This window comes from Mustela lutreola, chromosome 17 (genome assembly GCF_030435805.1).
Source record: "Mustela lutreola isolate mMusLut2 chromosome 17, mMusLut2.pri, whole genome shotgun sequence".
NCBI classification, from domain to species: Eukaryota; Metazoa; Chordata; class Mammalia; order Carnivora; family Mustelidae; genus Mustela; species Mustela lutreola.
In genome coordinates, this window is record NC_081306.1 from 22,184,576 (window position 1) to 22,202,114 (window position 17,539).

At 59.5% G+C, this 17,539-nt stretch overlaps 3 protein-coding genes and 1 long non-coding RNA gene across 6 annotated transcripts; 2 read left to right on the forward strand and 2 right to left on the reverse strand.

Moving 5' to 3' along the window:
• Nucleotides 1-83: 83 nt before the first annotated feature.
• On the reverse strand, nt 84-3,059 carry NDUFB10 (NADH:ubiquinone oxidoreductase subunit B10). Its single transcript, XM_059155319.1, has 4 exons — nt 2,778-3,059; nt 1,459-1,597; nt 616-755; nt 84-248 (listed from the first exon to the last, which is right to left on the reverse strand). Exons 1-4 carry the CDS (start codon nt 2,923-2,925, stop codon nt 145-147), a joined length of 531 nt encoding a protein of 176 aa, XP_059011302.1. The 5' UTR covers nt 2,926-3,059; the 3' UTR covers nt 84-144.
• RPL3L (ribosomal protein L3 like) lies at nt 2,104-12,368 on the forward strand. Of its 3 annotated transcripts, none has more exons than XM_059155310.1 (10): nt 2,104-2,531; nt 6,232-6,424; nt 7,945-8,113; nt 8,892-9,027; nt 10,302-10,488; nt 10,599-10,759; nt 10,968-11,069; nt 11,530-11,625; nt 11,861-11,980; nt 12,233-12,368. In XM_059155310.1, the coding sequence occupies exons 2-10, from the start codon at nt 6,385-6,387 to the stop codon at nt 12,287-12,289; spliced, it is 1,068 nt and encodes a 355-aa protein (XP_059011293.1). In that variant the 5' UTR covers nt 2,104-2,531; nt 6,232-6,384; the 3' UTR covers nt 12,290-12,368. The 3 variants fall into 3 exon arrangements, with proteins under 3 accessions (XP_059011293.1, XP_059011294.1, XP_059011292.1); XM_059155309.1 differs by lacking the exon at nt 2,104-2,531 and adding an exon at nt 5,605-5,760; XM_059155311.1 differs by lacking the exon at nt 6,232-6,424 and having other exon boundaries at nt 2,384-2,531.
• Nucleotides 10,753-12,409, reverse strand: LOC131819906 (uncharacterized). The gene is made up of 3 exons (XR_009349380.1): nt 12,274-12,409; nt 11,830-11,890; nt 10,753-10,988 (listed from the first exon to the last, which is right to left on the reverse strand). It is a non-coding gene; the product is annotated as an uncharacterized LOC131819906 (long non-coding RNA).
• A 257-nt stretch (nt 12,410-12,666) lies between these two features.
• On the forward strand, nt 12,667-16,891 carry MSRB1 (methionine sulfoxide reductase B1). The gene is made up of 4 exons (XM_059155320.1): nt 12,667-12,823; nt 14,404-14,552; nt 14,888-15,002; nt 16,027-16,891. The coding sequence occupies exons 1-4, from the start codon at nt 12,769-12,771 to the stop codon at nt 16,056-16,058; spliced, it is 351 nt and encodes a 116-aa protein (XP_059011303.1). The 5' UTR covers nt 12,667-12,768; the 3' UTR covers nt 16,059-16,891.
• Nucleotides 16,892-17,539: the final 648 nt, after the last annotated feature.

The following is a 17,539-nucleotide window of genomic DNA, read 5'->3' on the forward strand; positions in this document are numbered from 1 at the left end:
TTTGCTTATGAGCTTAATCGTAAGCTGGACTTAAAGGGAGATGGAACCAGTAGGGTCAGCATATCCAAGTGGGGGACCAGGAACAGCTTTCTTAAACTATTTATTTTAGTAGTATCGTTTCAGGAAGGTGCTCAAGGAGCTGCTTTAGGCAGCAGCAGCCTCTTTAGCCGCCTTTCTCTCAGCCAGCATCCGCTGCTTCTGCTTTGCCAGGCACTTCCTGGCAGAATAATGGGCTCCCAGGTCGTGATCTGGGAAAGAGATGGGAGTGAAGTCATGGGCCAGTTTCTTACAAGTGGGGAGGAAACAGTGATGACACTGAGCAGTAAAGGGACTTTGGGTATCGGGAGTCTCGATACCCCGTCTCCCAGGGGTGTCTGGGTGGCTCAGCGGGTTAAGCCTCTGCCTTTGGCTCAGGTCATGATCTCAGGGTCCTGGGATCGAGCCCCGGCATGGGGCTCTCTGTTCAGCAGGGAGCCTGCTTTCCCCCCTCTCTGCCTACTTGAGACCTCTCTGTCAAATAAAATACCAAAAAAAAAACCCTCCCCCAATCAACTAGCAAAATCTGGGCTATGATGTTGGGGTTCAAGGATCAGGCTGGGGTGGGGGCTTGCTTACAGCGGTCCTGATAAGCCTTGGCCACCTGGGTGAACTGCTCCAGCTCCTTGGCACAGTTCTGCCTGTAGCTCTCACCTTCCCGCTGCTGACAGGCCTTCAGCCTTTCCTGGATAATGTTGACAATTTCTTGATCGACTTTACTGGGAAAAAAAAAAAAAGTTTGAGAAATCCTTTCCCTGTGTGCAGAGACCGTAGAATGAAAGCAAAACCTTAAGGCCCTGTTGTCTGGCCCCTCCACCCTCAGAATCTGGGCCAAACCCAGGAGATCTTGGCCCCTGACCACCATCCACGATATCCCTGGGGGATGAGAGCTCAACAGGAGATGCTCACTGAGCAAGACTTTCTTTCTTTCTTTCTTTCTTTTTTTTTTTTTATTTTTATTTATTTTTTTTTTTTATTTTTTTTTTTTTAAAGATTTTATTTATTTATTTGTCAGAGAGAGAGTGAAAGCGAGCACAGGCAGACAGAGTGGAAGGCAGAGGCAGAGGGAGAAGCAGGCTCCCTGCGGAGCAAGGAGCCCGATGTGGGACTCGATCCCAGGACGCTGGGATCATGACCTGAGCCGAAGGCAGCTGCTTAACCAACTGAGCCACCCAGGCGTCCCTTTTTTTTTTTTTTTTAAAGGATTTTATTTATTTGACAGCGATCACAAGTAGGCAGAGGGGCAGGCAGAGAGAGGGGGAAGCAGGCTTCCTGCCGAGCAGAGAGCCCGATTTGGGGCTCTATCCCAAGACCCTGAGATCATGGCCTGAGCCGAAGGCAGCGTGTAAACTCACAAAGCCACCCAGGCACCCCACGACTCTGTTTCTTAACTAAGAAAGGACACCCAAACACAGGACATACTAGTCTCTTCTCCACTGCATTTCTGCTTCAAACATGCACAAGATATCCTTCTCCTGGCACTCGGTGATGTCTGGCACACGGCGGAACTCGCGGTGGTAGTAGTAATACCTGTTCTTCGCGTGCTGCTGCTCTATAAATTCTGTAAAGAGAAAACATCAGACTCAAAAGTTCCCGTTGGTTTGGACAGGCCACAGTTAGAATGTGCTCTTAGCTCTGTTCTTTTCTCACAAGCCACGAAGGGGCAGACTGCCCAAACCTTTCTGGCTTTTACTAAGACTGCCAATTAGACTCTCAAAAAAACAGGTGTGGCTGGTAGTCCTGGGTTAGGTTAACCTAAACCCTAACCCTTCCTGGGAGCCAGGCACCATGTGTATTGTCCCAAGGGGTTAAGTCCCAGTACAGTACTGAGGCCCAGAAAGAATACAGGATTCTCAACCCATGCTCTCCAAGCCCACATCTTTCTACGGGTCCTACTGCTCGCCAACCTCCCCACAACACAGGGTCTGACCAGTAGGCAGAGGCCCCAAGGCAGTTCCGCTGCCACTAATCTTCTGGTCTCAACCTCCCCACCCAGAAATTGACAAGCTGGAACTAAAGAAATCTCATTCCTCCAGACACATAAAACACTTTGTGAGAAAGAGTGGGTCCGTGGCTGGGTTGCTGAATGAACTCTGTGAAAGGAATGGCCGAACGGCCGGCATTAGTGCCTGAGGAAGAGTGCGCTCCTGTTGCGGCCTCCACTGGGCCGGCTCAGCAACTGGACAACCAAGAGCTGTTTTAAACACCCGCCTGGTTTGGATCATCTGGACAGCCATTAGGAGGGAGCACACACGGACTGCAAGTCACAGCACAGCACACCCAGATTGCGGGGTCCTCGGGCAGCACCTGACCACCCCGGTCATTTTGCAGGCGTGCACAAGGCTGGAAGGGAAACCCTCCACACCGGTTTGCAGACCGCTTTCCGTGCAAGACGCAGGATGCAAAGCGGGCAGCCGGATGGGGCGTAGCCAGCCCCAGGCCAGACTGCGATCCGCAAACAGCCCCTAATATCTGGGCTAGGCCGGAGACCCAGGGTGCGTGGAGGAAACGCAGTGAGCAGTCTTGGTGTGGGAGCGAGGGGCGTTCCTAGAGTGCACTGAAGGTGGGGGGCCGAGGGGCCCAAGGAGGCGACCGAGCCCGCAGGTGCGGACGGCGGGGGCTGGTCACGGGGGCGAAGCCCGGGGTGCAGCTGGGCATCCAGGTTGGGCGAAGGGGTGCGGGGAACGCCTAAGGGCGGCGACGGGCCCTGGGGAGCGGCGAGGCCCGGATGGGGTCCGTACCTCTAACTAGGGTCACGGGCCGGTCCACGAGGAGGTCGAAGGCCTTCGTCAAATAGGTTATGGGGTTGGGCAGCGAGGTCTGAGGCGAGGGCGCCGGCGTGCGGCGCGGGGGCTCGGGGTACACGTCCTTGTCCCAGCTGTCCGGCATGGCGGCGGCGCGCGGGAGGGACCCACTGTCGGACGCAGAGCCCCGGCCTCCGCCTGGATCCCACGGCCTAGTGCGCCCGCCGCAGAGGACACCCTAGCGCGGCTGCGCCGGCGCGGGGAGTGGGGCGGGGGTGGGTGGTGCTGGTGCTCGCGACGCTTCATGGAACTTGTAGTTCTCCAGCCGCCGAGGACGCCCTAGCGCGGCTGCGCCGGCGCGGGGAGTGGAGGTTGAGGGGAACTGGTACTCGCCAAGCTCCAGGAAACTAGTAGTTCTCCGGCCGCCGAGGCCGCCCAGGCCGCCCTAGCGCCGCTGCGCTGGCGCGGAGGCTGAGGGCGGGGAATGGAGTCTCGCGAGGTTCCATGGAACTTGTAGTTCGCCCGCTGCTGAGGCTGCCCTAAGGCGGCTGCGCCTGAGCAGGGCGACCGCCGTTCGCGAAGCACCATGGGACTTGTAGTTTCCTCGGTCCGCCCAATGGTGGGCTGCGGCAGCTCTGCGCACGTTGCCGCCCCTCTCTGCCTCCAAGTCGCGTCCTCTGGACTGGGCGCTGCTTTAGGCCCTTGGGATATCCTAATGAAGGAAGCAGAGGCCTTGCTTGCATTCTTTTTTCTTTTGGTTTTGTTTTCTTCCTTCCTTTTTTTTTTTTTTTTTCTCCTGGTTACGTTCTAAGACAACACAGACACAGGAATAAATAAACCGTTCCTTCCGTTTCGCCGGTGTACATGCACGTGGCAAGTGCAGCCGGGAGTAAGGTGGACACAGCTGGGCTCTTCTGGAGAGCTAAGGTCGCTGGAACAAGCAAATAACACAGCATCAACAAATAACACACGCTACCAAACGGCCCGCTCTTTTAGGAAGCCTTCCCGGAATTGCCCCTTCCCTGCAGCCCTCTCTGGGCCCCACTATGTCTTCCAAGGCCTCTCATGGACCGGCTAATGCCAGTGAGCTTAGGGGTCCTGTCTGGGGCAGAGCAAGAGGCAGGGCTTGCCCTGGGGGCTCCTGGGAGCAGAGTGCTCTGGTCTGGCTCCCCTGGTTCTGCCCTGGCCCTGGGCACTGGTGTGCTCCCTGGGGCAGCTCCACTGACCAGGGCACTGCTGACCACCCTGGGTGATCTCCATACCTGGCAGGGCCCCTGGCCAGTATCAGGCAGGGTGCTGGTCACTTCCTGCCTAGAAGCTGGGGCCAGGGCCACAGAGTCATCAACACTGTGGATGTACGGAATCAGTGATCGTAGAAATGTCAACTCCTGAAATCACGAACTGTTAGAAACACATGCTGTCCAACCACAAAAGAACCTTTTTTTTTTTTTTTTTTTTTTTTAATTTGACAGAGATTACAAGTAGGCAGAGAGGCAGCAGAGAGAGAGGGAGGGGAGGGGGGGAAGCGTCTTGCCGCTGAGCAGAGAGCCTGATGCGGGGCTCTATCCCAGGACCCTGGGACCATGACCCAAGCCTAAGGCAGAGGCTTTAACCCACTGAGTCACCCAGGTGCCCCAAAAGAACCTTTTATAAAAGGTTATTTATTTATTTACTGGTTTGAGAGAGAAAGTGGGAGTGGAGGGGGGCAGGAAGGGAGAGGGAGAAGCAGGTTCCCCGCTGACCGGGGATGCCAAGGTGGAGCTCGATCCCAGGACCCCGAGGTCACGACCGGACCTGAAGGCCAATGCTTCACCGAATGAGTCACCCAGATGCCCCTGATCAAAAGAATCTTAACATTGATAGGCCTACAACATTGGACTGAACAAGGGAACCCAACAGATCTGGGCCAGACCCGCCGCCACAGAGAACAGGGGAAAGCAGAGAGCTGTGCTCAGGGAAAGCGCTGGTCTGGCAGCTCTCCCCCGTACCAGGCAGCAGAGGGACTTGGAGATCATGTAGCAGAAGCGGGACGAGGTGGCTGAGAGGGAGGAACCCACGCAGCTTGTGGCTCTGTGCCCCGCCCTCCGGTTCTTGGCGTGTGAGCCTGGAGTCAGTCCCACTGGCGCCGCATGTCCTGCAATGCGCCTGGGGTCCCACACGTGTGGCCCTCCCTTTGCGCTGAGTCTCCCGGCATCCTTCCCGGGCTTCCTCCCCTCAGACAGCCTTTGCCCCCCTGGGCCACTCTGGAGGCTGAGGGTTGCCCCTGGCCAGGGATTTTATTCCTGTGGGGTTCGGCCCAAAGTAATAAAAGTGGCTTTGAGAGTAACAAGAGCCCTAACATTTGAGTCACATAGATCTTAGCATCAGCGCCTCACAAACCCTCAGAGACATTTTAGGCCTGTAAAACTGATTCTCCAGGTTCACAACTTCAGAACCGTATAGACTCCTTGTTCTAGGATCACAGCTGTTAGCGCCCCTGCCCGCAGCGCCCCCAACCCCCACACCAGTTTGTGCAGCCCTGGCTCAGGGCCCTCAGGACAGGACAGGAGTTCCCTCTGCATCACTGCCTGCCAACCAGGCCAGACCCTTGTCGCAGCAACCCTGGAAGAAGGCCCCTCCCCTGCTGGGGTTCCTTGACTGCTTAGCCGGCCAAGGTGTTCCGGTCCTGGGAGGGTAGCACAAGGCAGAAAGCAAAGTGGGTGTGAACCAGTCCCAGGGCCCCGAGGACAGGAATGACACGCCTGGCCCCAGGTATCCCCACCCCGGGCTGCCCATCTGATGCCCCCTTGCGCCCCGCCCCAGGCCAGGCCAGGCCAGGCCTGTCCTGGCACCGGAGCCCATGTCCGCCACGGGACATGACCAAGCTCCCCTGCCAGGGGCTAAATCTGGGAGCTGGCTGGCCACTCGGCCCTGCCACTTGGCCTCCGGCGCCTGTCGGGAGGCCCCTTCCCTTCCTGACCTACAGGGACCCACAGCCATGGTCAGTGGGCTGGGGGGCAAGAGCCAGCCGGCTTCATGGGAGGGACGGGTGGGCTTCTGGAGTCTCTCCCAGCAGGGATGGGCCTGGGGCCAGTGGGGGTATAGGTGACTGAAGGGACCACAGGGGGCCCGAGCTCAGGTTGCCAGGCCTAGAATGGGCAGGAAATGGACAGATGGCAGTGGCCCCCTATTCCTTTAGCCCGCAGCCGGGGTGTGGGCCTGTCCCTGCTGGGCCCAGCAGGCTGAGCTCACTGAAGCAGGACGCTTGTGGGTGAGGAGAGCTTGGTCACGGCTCTGTCCCTAAGACACTGGCCCTGAGGCAACCTTCCATCCTTTCCTGCGGACAGAGGGGGGCACCGAAGACCACCGGGGCCGGTCCCTGACTCACTTCCCTGGGTCTGGGCTCGGGTCCCAATCAGCCACCCCCACCAGAGACACCCCAGCTCTGACCTCCCTCCCCTCCTGCCGCCAGTCCCACCGGAAGTTCTCCGCCCCTCGGCACGGACACCTGGGCTTCCTGCCCCACAAGAGGAGCCACCGGCACCGGGGCAAGGTGAAGACTTGGCCCCGGGACGACCCCAGCCGGCCAGTGCACCTCACGGCTTTCCTGGGCTACAAGGCGGGCATGACACACACCGTCCGGGAGGTGCACAGGCCCGGGCTCAGTGAGTGGCTGCAGGGGGACCCATGGGGAGGGTGTGGGGCCTCCTTGCCACGCCTGCCAGAGGATCTGGAGAGACTTCAGAGGCTAGGGGCTGGAGCTGGGGTCTAGGAGGGGAAGCAGCCCCAGAAAGGCAAGGTCCTGCCTGAGGGAGCTGCGGTCAGGGCACTGTCACTGAGCCCTGACCACTGTCCTTACCCCCAGTTTACAGATGAGGAGATCAAGCGGTTAGGAAACTTGCTGGTTGCCCGGTTGGTAAGGGGAGGGGCTACAATCCAAAGACAGGTGCCCCATCTACTTTTTGTCTTCCCATCAGGGTGGGCTCACGTGTGGCTCTAAGGACGGAGACAGAGAGCTCCCACGCACCCTTCGCCCGGTTTCCTGATGGAAATAGCTTAGAAAACTATGGTAGTAGGGTCACAACCGGGTTTCGACATGGATACGACCTGCCCATCCTGGTCAGGTTTCCCAGGCTGGGGCGGGTGAACGCACGCGTGCGCAGTGCCGCATGGTTCGGCCCCACGTGAATGCGCCACCACGGAACATTCCATCCCCCACGGGTCCTGCCTGTCGCTTTTCTACAGCCAGCCAGCACTGTCCGGCCTCTTGGCAACTGTCCTGTTCTTCATCTCCCCTCATCTGTTTTTAATTTTTATGTATTTATTTATCTTTGTTAATTTATTTGACAGAGATCACAAGTAGGCAGAGAGGCAGGGAAAGCAGGCTCCACACTGAGTAGAGAGCCCGACGTGGGGCTTGGTCCCAGGACCCTGAGATCATGACCTGAGCTGAAGGCAGAGGCTCAACCCACAGAGCCACCCAGGCACCCCAATTTATGTATTTATTTTTGAGGATTTATTTATTTGCTTGAGAGAGAGCACACGTGCAAGTGGTGGGGAGAGGGGGAGAGGGAGGTGGGAAGAATCGCCAGCAGAGTCCCCAGCCTCATGGGGCTTGACCTGAGCCGAGACCCAGAGTCAGACACTCCACTGACTGAGCCACCTGGACGGCCTGTTCCTAATATACGCCAGAAATGTACACTTCTGCTTTGTATTAGTTTCGGTAATAACATCTACAAAATCATTGGTTTGGGACAAATTGTATGTGTTTTTCTAGAACTCATCCAATATACTCATAACTATTAAAACTAAAATTGTTTGTATGAGCTCCACTGAGGGAATCCTGGGCCCTACCCTTTGGGGGATGCTGCCCTGGCTGTGGGCTCTCTTAGCCCATTTCCAGATGATCTGGTGGGGAAACCAAGGCAGGGGCAGGTCAGGCCTTATCTGAGATCTCAGAGGCAGAGCGTAGACCACCGGAAGGGCCCTGACCAGCACCTGCTCCATGCCCTGGGCGGGGCAGAGAGGGAAGGGCCAGGGGCTGGGGAGGCTGAAGGCTGGAGGTCAGTGGGGGCCCTGAGGCCGTGGTGCTCCATCCTCCCTCGGGCAGGACAGGCTGTAGTTGGCTTTTTCCCATGGGCCCCGGATGCCTTCCTCCATGCTCCTGCCTCTGGGTCTCTTCTAGAAATTTCCAAGCGGGAGGAAGTGGAGGCAGTGACCATCGTGGAGACGCCCCCTCTGGTGGTGGTAGGTGTGGTCGGCTACGTAGCTACCCCTCGAGGCCTTCGGAGCTTTAAGACCATCTTTGCAGAGCACCTTAGTGATGAGTGCCGTCGCCGTTTCTACAAGGACTGGTGAGGGCAGCCCTCGGGCGGAGGCTGTGTGGTCTGGCCATCCCTCTATCCTGAGCGCGGTGCTGGAACAGTGGGTGTGGGCGGGCAGGAGCCGTGTCTTCAGGAATGCGTGTTTATGGGGAATTGCCTTCGCTTTAACAAGAGACACGTGCAAGGGGACTGGAGTAGAAATTGGGGTAGAGAAGGAGAGGAAGGAAGGGTTCTGATTTAGGATTACATTAAGGGACTAATTTGATGGACTGTCAGAGTTGGCTTGGAGCTTCCTAGCAGCCAGGGTGAGAAAGGGAAGGAGCCGCGGACAAACTCTTCTCATCAGAAAGAAAGGCACTCTGGGGCCTCAGATCTTCCCTCGCACTAAGTCCTGAAAGGGAAGGCCCATCTGCCCAAGGAACCTCACAGATAACCCCATCCTTCCAGAGTTGGAGGCGCCCCTGTTCTGGCCCTCTGGGGGAGGTGACAGGTTTGGGGCCCTGAGCCAGGGTGGGCTGGATGACCACAGGAGAGGTGGCTGACCTCTTAGAGCCTCTTACATTGGGCCCCTCCATCTCAGACACCATAGCCTGGGATAGCATCGGGGAAGAGGAGCGGTCCCCATGTCCACAGCCCAGAGACCACAGGGGCGGGGCTGGCAGTGGCCTCCCTGGGAAAGGAAGGAGAGAGGAGGGAACATGCACTGTTCTAAGAGCCCTACGCGGTGGGCTGTGGGCATGCGGGGCCCAGACAGGCCTGGCGAGGTGCCCCTGGTTGGCCCCTTAAGTGTCTCCTGCTTGTGGCACAGGCACAAGTGCAAGAAGAAAGCCTTCACCAAAGCCTGCAAGAGGTGGCAGGACGCCGACGGCAAGAAGCAGCTGCAGAAGGACTTTGCCGCCATGAAGAAGTACTGCAAGGTCATCCGTGTCATTGTCCACACTCAGGTCCGCCCGGCAGACTTGCCACGCCCTGGACCCACCCCCCCCCCCCCCTCCTCCATCCCAGCTTCCAGGAACCCTGGCAAATGTCAGCCTAAAAATACCACAAGCCTGGGGCACGGGCCCAGAGTGCTGGGTGACGGGCGGCGCTGGCTGGCCTCTGCCCCAGGGATGGCATGCTGGGGGTCAGCGTGCTCTGAGGGCAGGCTCAACCAGGGCCCTCCCATTCCCTGAGAGGCCCGGATTTCCTGCCAAACGTCCCGGGTAGAGGGCCAGCCACCTCAGTTTGGGTCCTAGCCCAAGTGTGTACGTGAGCCAACATTTATACATGGGGTCCAGCTTGATTTCTGCTGATGAATTACTAACACGTCTGGCTTATTCTGGAACATTGCCTTGGCCTCTTGTCCTCAGGGAAGGCTTGCCTAGGCCTGCAGCAGCACCCCGCTCCCCCCTGCTGTTCCTGGTTATATGGTAACCAGGTCATGGTCATGTCTGTTTCCCTTGAGGGACTGGAGCTCCACGGGGGCAGGGACCCGGCTGCCAGCTCAGGGCTGCACCTCGTATGCAGTAGGCACTCCATAAGTGCTTGCTGAGCACTAGGCCATGGCCAGTGTCCCTGCTTCCTCCCATGTGTCCCCTCAGCCGGTGCCTCACACAGCAGCAGCCAGAGATACCTAAACATACCAACAACCCTGAGTCACACCCTGCAGCTAGAATGAAGCCCAAGTTTCTCCCCACAAGACCTGCACAGGCAGGCAGGCCCCTGCTCAACTCTGAGTTCATCCCGCACCACATTCCTCCTCGCTCGCCATGGTCCAGACACACTGGTCTCCTCTCCATCCCTTCAACTCCCTGCCACAGGGCCTTTGCAAATGCGGTTTCCCATGCTCCCCAAAGTTTCAGATCTTCACTTAGTGGCTCCTTCTTCTTATTGGTGTCACATCAGCGGGGTCCTCTCTGACTGCCCTGTGTGCAAGGACTGTCCCCTCTGCCCCCACGGTTCCATTAGAATGCTCCGCCCTGTCCAAGAATTTACTCGATTTCTGTCTCCCAACTAAATAGTGGCTCCCTGAGGTCCAGGACCTTGCCTGCCTCATTCCGTGCTGTATCCCCCCAATGGCTAGCACAGAACATAACGTAGAGCCAGACCCGAACTCTGGAACATCCATTGAAGGAATGTATGCAGGAAAGCCTGCTGGGAGTCACTAGCCAGTCATACCATGTCTGCAGGTGGGGGCTCTGAGCCTCTGGGAGCCGACCGGCTGTGCCATGTCCCGCAGATGAAGCTGCTGCCTTTCCGGCAGAAGAAGGCCCACATCATGGAGATCCAGCTGAATGGCGGCACGGTGGCTGAGAAGGTGGCCTGGGCCCAGGCCCGGCTAGAGAAGCAGATCTCGGTGCACAGTGTGTTCAGCCAAAGTGAGGTCATTGACGTCATTGCTGTCACCAAGGGCCGTGGTGTCAAAGGTGGGTCTGGATGGGGATGGTGGCTTCGGGAAGGCCCCTGGAGGGCGTGGAGGCTGGGCTGGCCTCTCAGCCACTAGCCGCCCCCCACCTTCTTCCTGCACCTCCTGCAGGGGTCACGAGCCGTTGGCATACCAAGAAACTGCCGCGGAAGACCCACAAGGGGCTGCGCAAGGTGGCCTGCATCGGCGCCTGGCACCCTGCCCGTGTGGGTTGCTCCATCGCTCGGGCTGGGCAGAAAGGCTACCACCACCGCACAGAGCTCAACAAGAAGGTGTGTCCCCAGTCCGGGTGGTGGAGGGACACTCATGACCAGACCCCAGGGGGTGGGGTGCGTGACGCAGACACTGCCTGGTCCCCCGAAGGCTCTGAAATGCCCCTCCAGTGCCTGGGTCTAAGCACACATGCTGGTGGGGACAGACATCCCACTGGCTCCGGAGGCCCCCTGCGATTTGCCACGTGCCCTGATCTTCTCCTGGCAGATCTACCGTATTGGCCGGGGGCTGCACAAGGAGGATGGGAAGGTGGTTAGGAACAATGCATCCACCAGCTACGACGTGACGGACAAGTCCATCACACCACTGGTGAGCGGGCGGGGCACGCATGCACGGGTAGGCACGGGTCGTACTGGCCTGCCCCGGGAGCTCAGGGCCCAGAGAGCGGTGGCTTGGCAACGCAAGCCCGTGCTGCTCCCATGTCCTCTGAGTCTTCCCCTGCAGACAGCTTCCTTTCCCACTGCTGTCAGGGGCTGTGGAGGGCAGTAGCTGCAGCTGTAGCCTTGCACTCAGGCCACCTGGGTTCCAGTCCCACCTGCAGTGTGGAGCAGCTCCAGGGCCCGGAACAAGGGACTCCATGTCCCGGAGTCTCGGTTTCTCCCTCACTAAAATGTAGGTTGTGAAATGAGCTAAGGAAGGACTCAGAATAAGGCTCAGATGCTGCCCTGATGAGGGACCCAGAGTGCTGCCCTGGGGCGAGGCTTGCAGCTGCTCCTAACCCAGCTGCTCCTTGAGGGGCCTGGATCCTGGCTGACTCAGTTTCCCACAGGGAGGCTTCCCGCACTACGGGGAGGTCAACAACGACTTCGTCATGCTGAAGGGTTGCATTGCCGGCACCAAAAAGCGGGTCATCACACTGAGGAAGGTCAGCGCCTCTATGGTGGGCTGGGGAGCAGGAGCCCCATGGGCCATGGGAAGGTTCTGGGGGCTGGCCTCCCTGTCCTGCACCTTGCTCAGAGGAGGGTGGGGATGGGAAGAGCAAAAAGGAGGGGTTCTGGCAGGAGCTGGGTGAGTGAGTCCTTCTTGGTGTGGACTGGGGGTGGTGGGAGGCGGTGGGTGAGGAACTTACATCTGGCTCTCGTCTCCCACGGACGCCCCAGTCCCTGCTGGTGCACCACAGCCGCCGAGCCCTGGAGAACATCGAACTCAAGTTCATCGACACAACCTCCAAGTTTGGCCACGGCCGCTTCCAGACCGCCCAAGAGAAGAGGGTCTTCATGGTGAGCCCACCCACCCCTTGTCCTCCGGGGCTCAGCCCCCACAGCCCTCATGCGCCAGAGTGGGGCAGCTGGAGCAGATGAGGGTCCGGGGGCGCCCCTGCGCTCATCCCCACCCGGGGGCCCCCAGCAGCCCCGCCCCCGCACGATTCGCGCAGGCAACAAAGCCGCAGCCCCGGGATCCCGGCCGGGGGCAGTGGCGCCGGCTAGACCTCGGTCGCTAGCGCCCCTCCGTCTCCCCCAACCCCCAACCAGGGTCCCCAGAAGAAGCATCTCGAGAAGGAAAAGCCGGAGACCTCGAGGGACCTGTAGGCGACGGAGGGAGCCTGAAGGCAGCGCGGCGCCACCCCCGCCTGTCCCCGCTGTCTAATAAAGTGCGGAAGCGACTCTGCCCGCGTGTATCAGAGTGGGGAGCGCGGGAAGGCGGGTGGCTCGCGGGTGGCCCGGGACCTGATCCAGGGCAGACGGGTTGCGACCTGGACCCGCCCCCGCCCGGCCCAGCTCAGCGGTGCCCCCTGGCGCTCGGGCGGGGCGGCAGTATCGGAGGCGCCGCACCGGAGCCCCTGCCGGGAGATCTCGGGGGCGGGGACTCAGGGGCGGGGCCTGCGCCGAGTCTGGGCGTCTCTGATTGTGATTGGTCCTCTGGGGGCGGGGTCTCGGGGAGCCCGGCAGGCTCCGGGCATTGATTGGTCCTCGGCCGGAGGGGCGGGACCCGGGCGCAGGCCGGGCTGTAGCGGGCGGGTGGCCTCGGGTCGGTCCGGGGGCGGACGCTGCGCTGTCCCGCTGGCGCCATGTCGTTCTGCAGCTTCTCCGGGGGCGAGATTTTCCAGAATCACTTTGAACCGGGTATGAGCTGTGACCTCCCGGGAGGATAGCGGGCGGGAGCGCGCATGGAGCGGCGGTGGAGCCCCGGGATCCCGGAAGGGCGGAGTTCACTGGGGGGGGGGGCGAGGGGGTGCGGGAGGACGGAGGGGCCTGGAGTCTGGAAGGTGGGGGTACCTGAGGGGAGGGGCGACCTAGGGAGCGGCGTCGCCGGCCGGGCGGCGTGCGTGAACGAGGCGGTTTCCGGGAGGAACCTGTGGGGTCAGGGTGCTCGCCAGGGGTGACGCCGGTGGCGGGGGGGAGCTGGGGAGGATCGGGATTAGGAGCAGGATTTCAGGGGGACGCGACGGAGGCTCTTGTCCGAGGGCGCCCCCTGATGATGCCGCTGCCTTTCCCCCTCCCCTGTTCCTGGGACCCGACGTACCCCTCGGAAGCACAGAGCGTTCCCTTCGGAACGCCCACCAGGGTTCTTCCCCAGTCCGCTCAGGGCCCTGGGGTTGGGCAACCGGGACAGCCGCCAGGCCGCCAGGGCCAGTGAGGTTTAACCAGACAGCCTGAGTGGAGGTGGGGAGTAGAGGTAGGAGTGGTTTGGGACTCGGGGACCCTCAGCCCTGGCCCCAGGCTTTGAGAGGCCCTGGCTGTACCCTTTGGGGCTGTGCGGCTGGTAATGGACTAATTTGGTAAAAACATGCCCACAGCCAAGACTAAGCAGTGCTTTCCCTGGGGCAGGATCTGTTGGGTGTCAGCCCTCTAGGGGGCTGGGCTGTGACACTGAGCATCTGTGGACGTCAGCTGTGACCTAGGGCTCTCCGGGCAAATACCTCCCCTGGAGCCTTCTGGCTGTGGGACCGCAGTTGTCCTCAGGCCACTCTGTGGAAATGAAGCTTCTTTCCACAGCAGCTCCCCAGCCCTCCTCGCTTCCTTCTCCACTTGCTGGCAAAGGCTGAGTGGTTGACGGACTCCGGGAAGGGCTGTCCTCAGGCGGGGCTATGGGTGCTGGGCACTCCTGTAGGGGGTTCAGGGGGTTAGGCATGTGCCTTAAGCTTGGGTCATGATGTCACGGTTCTGGGATCAAGTCTCACAGGTTTCCCACGGAGCAAAGAGCCGGTTTGCTCCGTGGGAAGCCTGCTTCTCCCTCTCCCTCTGCTTGTCGCTCTCTCTGACAAACAAACAAATAAATAAATAAATATTTAAAAACCAAAACAAAACTGGAAAGGGGCGCCTGGCTGGCTCAGCCGGTAGAGAGCGTGACTCTTGATCTTCGGGTCATGAGTTCAAGCCGCAGTGGACATGGGCTCCTGCCCACTTAAACAAAACAGTGAGACTAAAATGGGAAGGTGTACATCACAGGACCGCTGATGAGAGCCAATGAGCTGAGTGAAAAGCGGCTCTCCTGGGCTAGGCACATTGCTAAGGAGCACTGGGTGTGGTGTGTCCCCACAGAGCCAGGCCCGGGTTGGGGGCAGGTGGGGGTGTGGGGAGGACGTGCAGGCCACCCTGCAGACGGGCACAGTACTCTGTTTTCCTAGGCCTGAGGATTCGGCAGCTCACCCCAAAGACGCTGGAGCCAACGTGTGTGCCTTGGCCTTTTCTTCTGCCCCCAGGTGTCTATGTGTGCGCCAAGTGTGGCTACGAGCTCTTCTCCAGTCGCTCGAAGTATGCACACTCATCCCCGTGGCCCGCCTTCACTGAGACCATTCACGCCGATAGCGTGGCCAAGCGTCCAGAGCGCAACTCTCCTGACGCCCTAAAGGTGAGGGCTGCAGTGGGGCGGTCGTGGGGGTCTGGGCCAGGGAGAGCCTGAGGGCTGGTCATTCCTTCCTTCTTTGTGTTCACCCCACAGCTCTAGGGGCTCAGAGTCATCTACTCCAGACCTCCGGTTTTAGCCAGGCGAGCTGCACCCCCAGACTTCTGGGAAGAGCCTGGGGTCCCAATGGAAACAGGGAGTCAGGACCGCTTTCCTGCGTATGCTGCAGGATGGAGGCTGACCGCTCCCGCCTGCAGTTACTTTGGGACATGGGTGTGGGGAGGACGCCGCCTGTTGGTGGCAGGCGGGGCCATTGCATGGTTGTTTTGTGGTCTTTCCAGGTGTCCTGTGGCAGGTGTGGGAACGGGCTAGGCCATGAGTTCCTGAATGATGGCCCCAAGCCGGGGCAGTCCCGCTTCTGAATATTTAGCAGCTCGTTGAAGTTCATCCCAAAAGGTGAGCTCGCCTTCTGACCGCTGGACACAGGCCTGTTGACATTTTAGAAGCCCAGGGGCGGGAGGCATACTCTTCTCACCCACTGACAGTGACAGCTCATGGGGGCTCCAAAGCACACAGCCCAGGAGCTGCCCACGGCCACCAGAGGGTGGCTTCAGGGCAAGGGCAAGGGGGCAGGTGTCCTGATTGATCACATGTGCCCCAAAAAGGGGCATCTGACAGTGGATGTGGTGGAGGGTTTTCTGAGGGGGCAGGCAAGGCTGGGTGGAGGCTGAGGGTTAGGGCTGTGTGGCCACGAGCTTGCTGCTTAGCCTCTCTGAGTGGTCCCCCTCCTCTGCACAGTGGCTGGGCTCACAGAGCCCCCTTCACGGGCCAGTGTGAAGGCACCTGCGTTGACGTGGTGCCCGGGGGCCTGGCAAGCAGTGAGCGCTCGGCTGTGTGCCCCTGTGGGCTATGCGCTCACTCACTACAGGTCTCTCCCAGTCTCTGCAAAAGAGTGGTCCTGCGAAACTTTTCGCAGAATGGTGTCAAGTGAAGGGCATCTCCCACACAAGAAAGAAACCCAAAGAGGTTTTTCACTCAGAAGGAAAGTGTTGCCTTACTAATGTAGGAAATGTGTGTGTAGCAGGAATGAAACGTAAAAGCAAAGTGGCCTAACCCGACCTTTGGGAAATTAAGGCTCCGTGTGCTAGCAGTTTGTTGGGGCAGCTGTTTCCGTGTGAGTCTGATCCCTGGGGAGGTGGGGGGGAATGAGGGCGTCTGTCGGGCCTGCGATGACAGGGTGAGATGTGATTTGGTCCTGTAGTGCTCTTTGTCTCGCAGAGGAAGGAGAGACTGGGCTCTCCTGGAGATCTTGGGGAACAAAGCAGAGCACACAGCCTCCCCCAAGCTGGGTGCCTGGGTCCTCCCAGGGTCCTCCCAGCTGCCCTGTCCTGCCAGGTGTGGGCTGGCTAGCTCATGGGATGGCGTCTGAAACATGATGTAGCAATGGCTTGTGTTTCTCTTTCTCCCTCCTTTCTTTTAGGCAAAGGAACTTCTGGCTCTCAGGAACCGTAGGCACACAGCACATACCCATTCCAGCTGGACACTGCCCTGTGGTCATGCTCTGGCCATCCCACCTTGGAATTGGAACCCCAGACATTCAGACAGGGGAGGGGGCTGGCTGAAGCCCCAGGAGGTCTTGGCCCTGTGCAGGTTGTCTTTGGGAAGAGCACTGGGTTGCCACGATGGCCATAGCCTACTGCTGGGATGGTCTGGAGGGCCCCGCTTTGGGCTTGCCTTAGCCTCCCACTCATACGGAGTCTCAGAGAGGTGGGCTCTAAGCCTAGCTTGCCCTTGAATGACGGCACACCCCACCTTCTCTTCTCCACAACCCATTGCCCTCTCCCTGCCTGTCTGGATTCACCTCCGTGGGACCCAATTCTGAGATGGGCTCTGGCTCTCACCAAAGCTCGCGTCCCTCTCCCCCAGGCCATGTGGGGAGACAGAATGCAGAGGGAGGCGGCCCTTGCCGGCTGCCCCAGCTCCGGTCACTACATGATTCACTCTGGTTAAACCCTTCCAGGCAGCCAGAGTGGTGATGACCCGTGACCTGCTGGGGAGCGGGCCCAGGGGACGGGCCTTGGCCTCCCAGTTTTGAGAGAAGAAGTCCCCCACCCCGTTCTGCACCCGGGTGGGTGCCCCTTGCCTCACTCCGTCTTAGGAAAGTGGCTGTTGCCCCATTACCTTGATTGTGCAAGACTAGGGTCGGGAGCTCGGAGCCTGGAGCTCCCGCCTCCCCACGAAGCCGCGGCTTCTTGCACACGTCCGGATGGGTCTGTGATGCCAAAGGCTGTCCTGTCTGAGCTCCCCACGGGGGCCGTCTGGGATCAATAAACAAATGGACCCTGGGTCTGTGTCTTCATTCCCACCAGGCATGCTAGGACACCTCATTTCGCATGTTCCACAGATATTTACTGAGCAGGGGCAGCCTGCTGCTGGGGATGCAGCCGTGGGACACATAGGCCTCCCCACCCCGCATGGCCTTCTGGCGTGTTCGAGGAGACCACAAGTTCCCGTCCCGTGATGGTCCAGGGCCTGAAGCCACACCAGAGCCATGATGCGGGACTGCGTGGGGGGCGATGAAGGGGCTAGTGCTTTGGCCCCCTGGTTGGGGAGGAGGACGCTGAGGGGCAGATCATCTCAGCTCAGGAGTGACAGGTGAGAGAAGCAAGAAGGGAGACGCCTTGAGAGGGCGAGAGATGCGTGTCCCTGTAGGGGGGAGGTCAGAATTCCTTGGACAAATCCCAGAAAGTGTAAGAATGGGTATTAAGGGGTGGGTTGATGGTGAAAGGAAGATAAAGTTGGATCAGGCTGAATTTATTGGTAGAGGCTCACCAAGCAGAGGTGGGAGGTTTAATGGTGCTGCTCAGGGGACGAGAGGGAGCTTGAGCCTTTGGTTGCTCGGTTGGCTGAGACATGACCCGGAAGGCGGCCTGTGCTAAAGGGAGGGGATGTGCCAGCACTGCCTTGCTTGGATGGAGGGAGGGTCCAAAGGC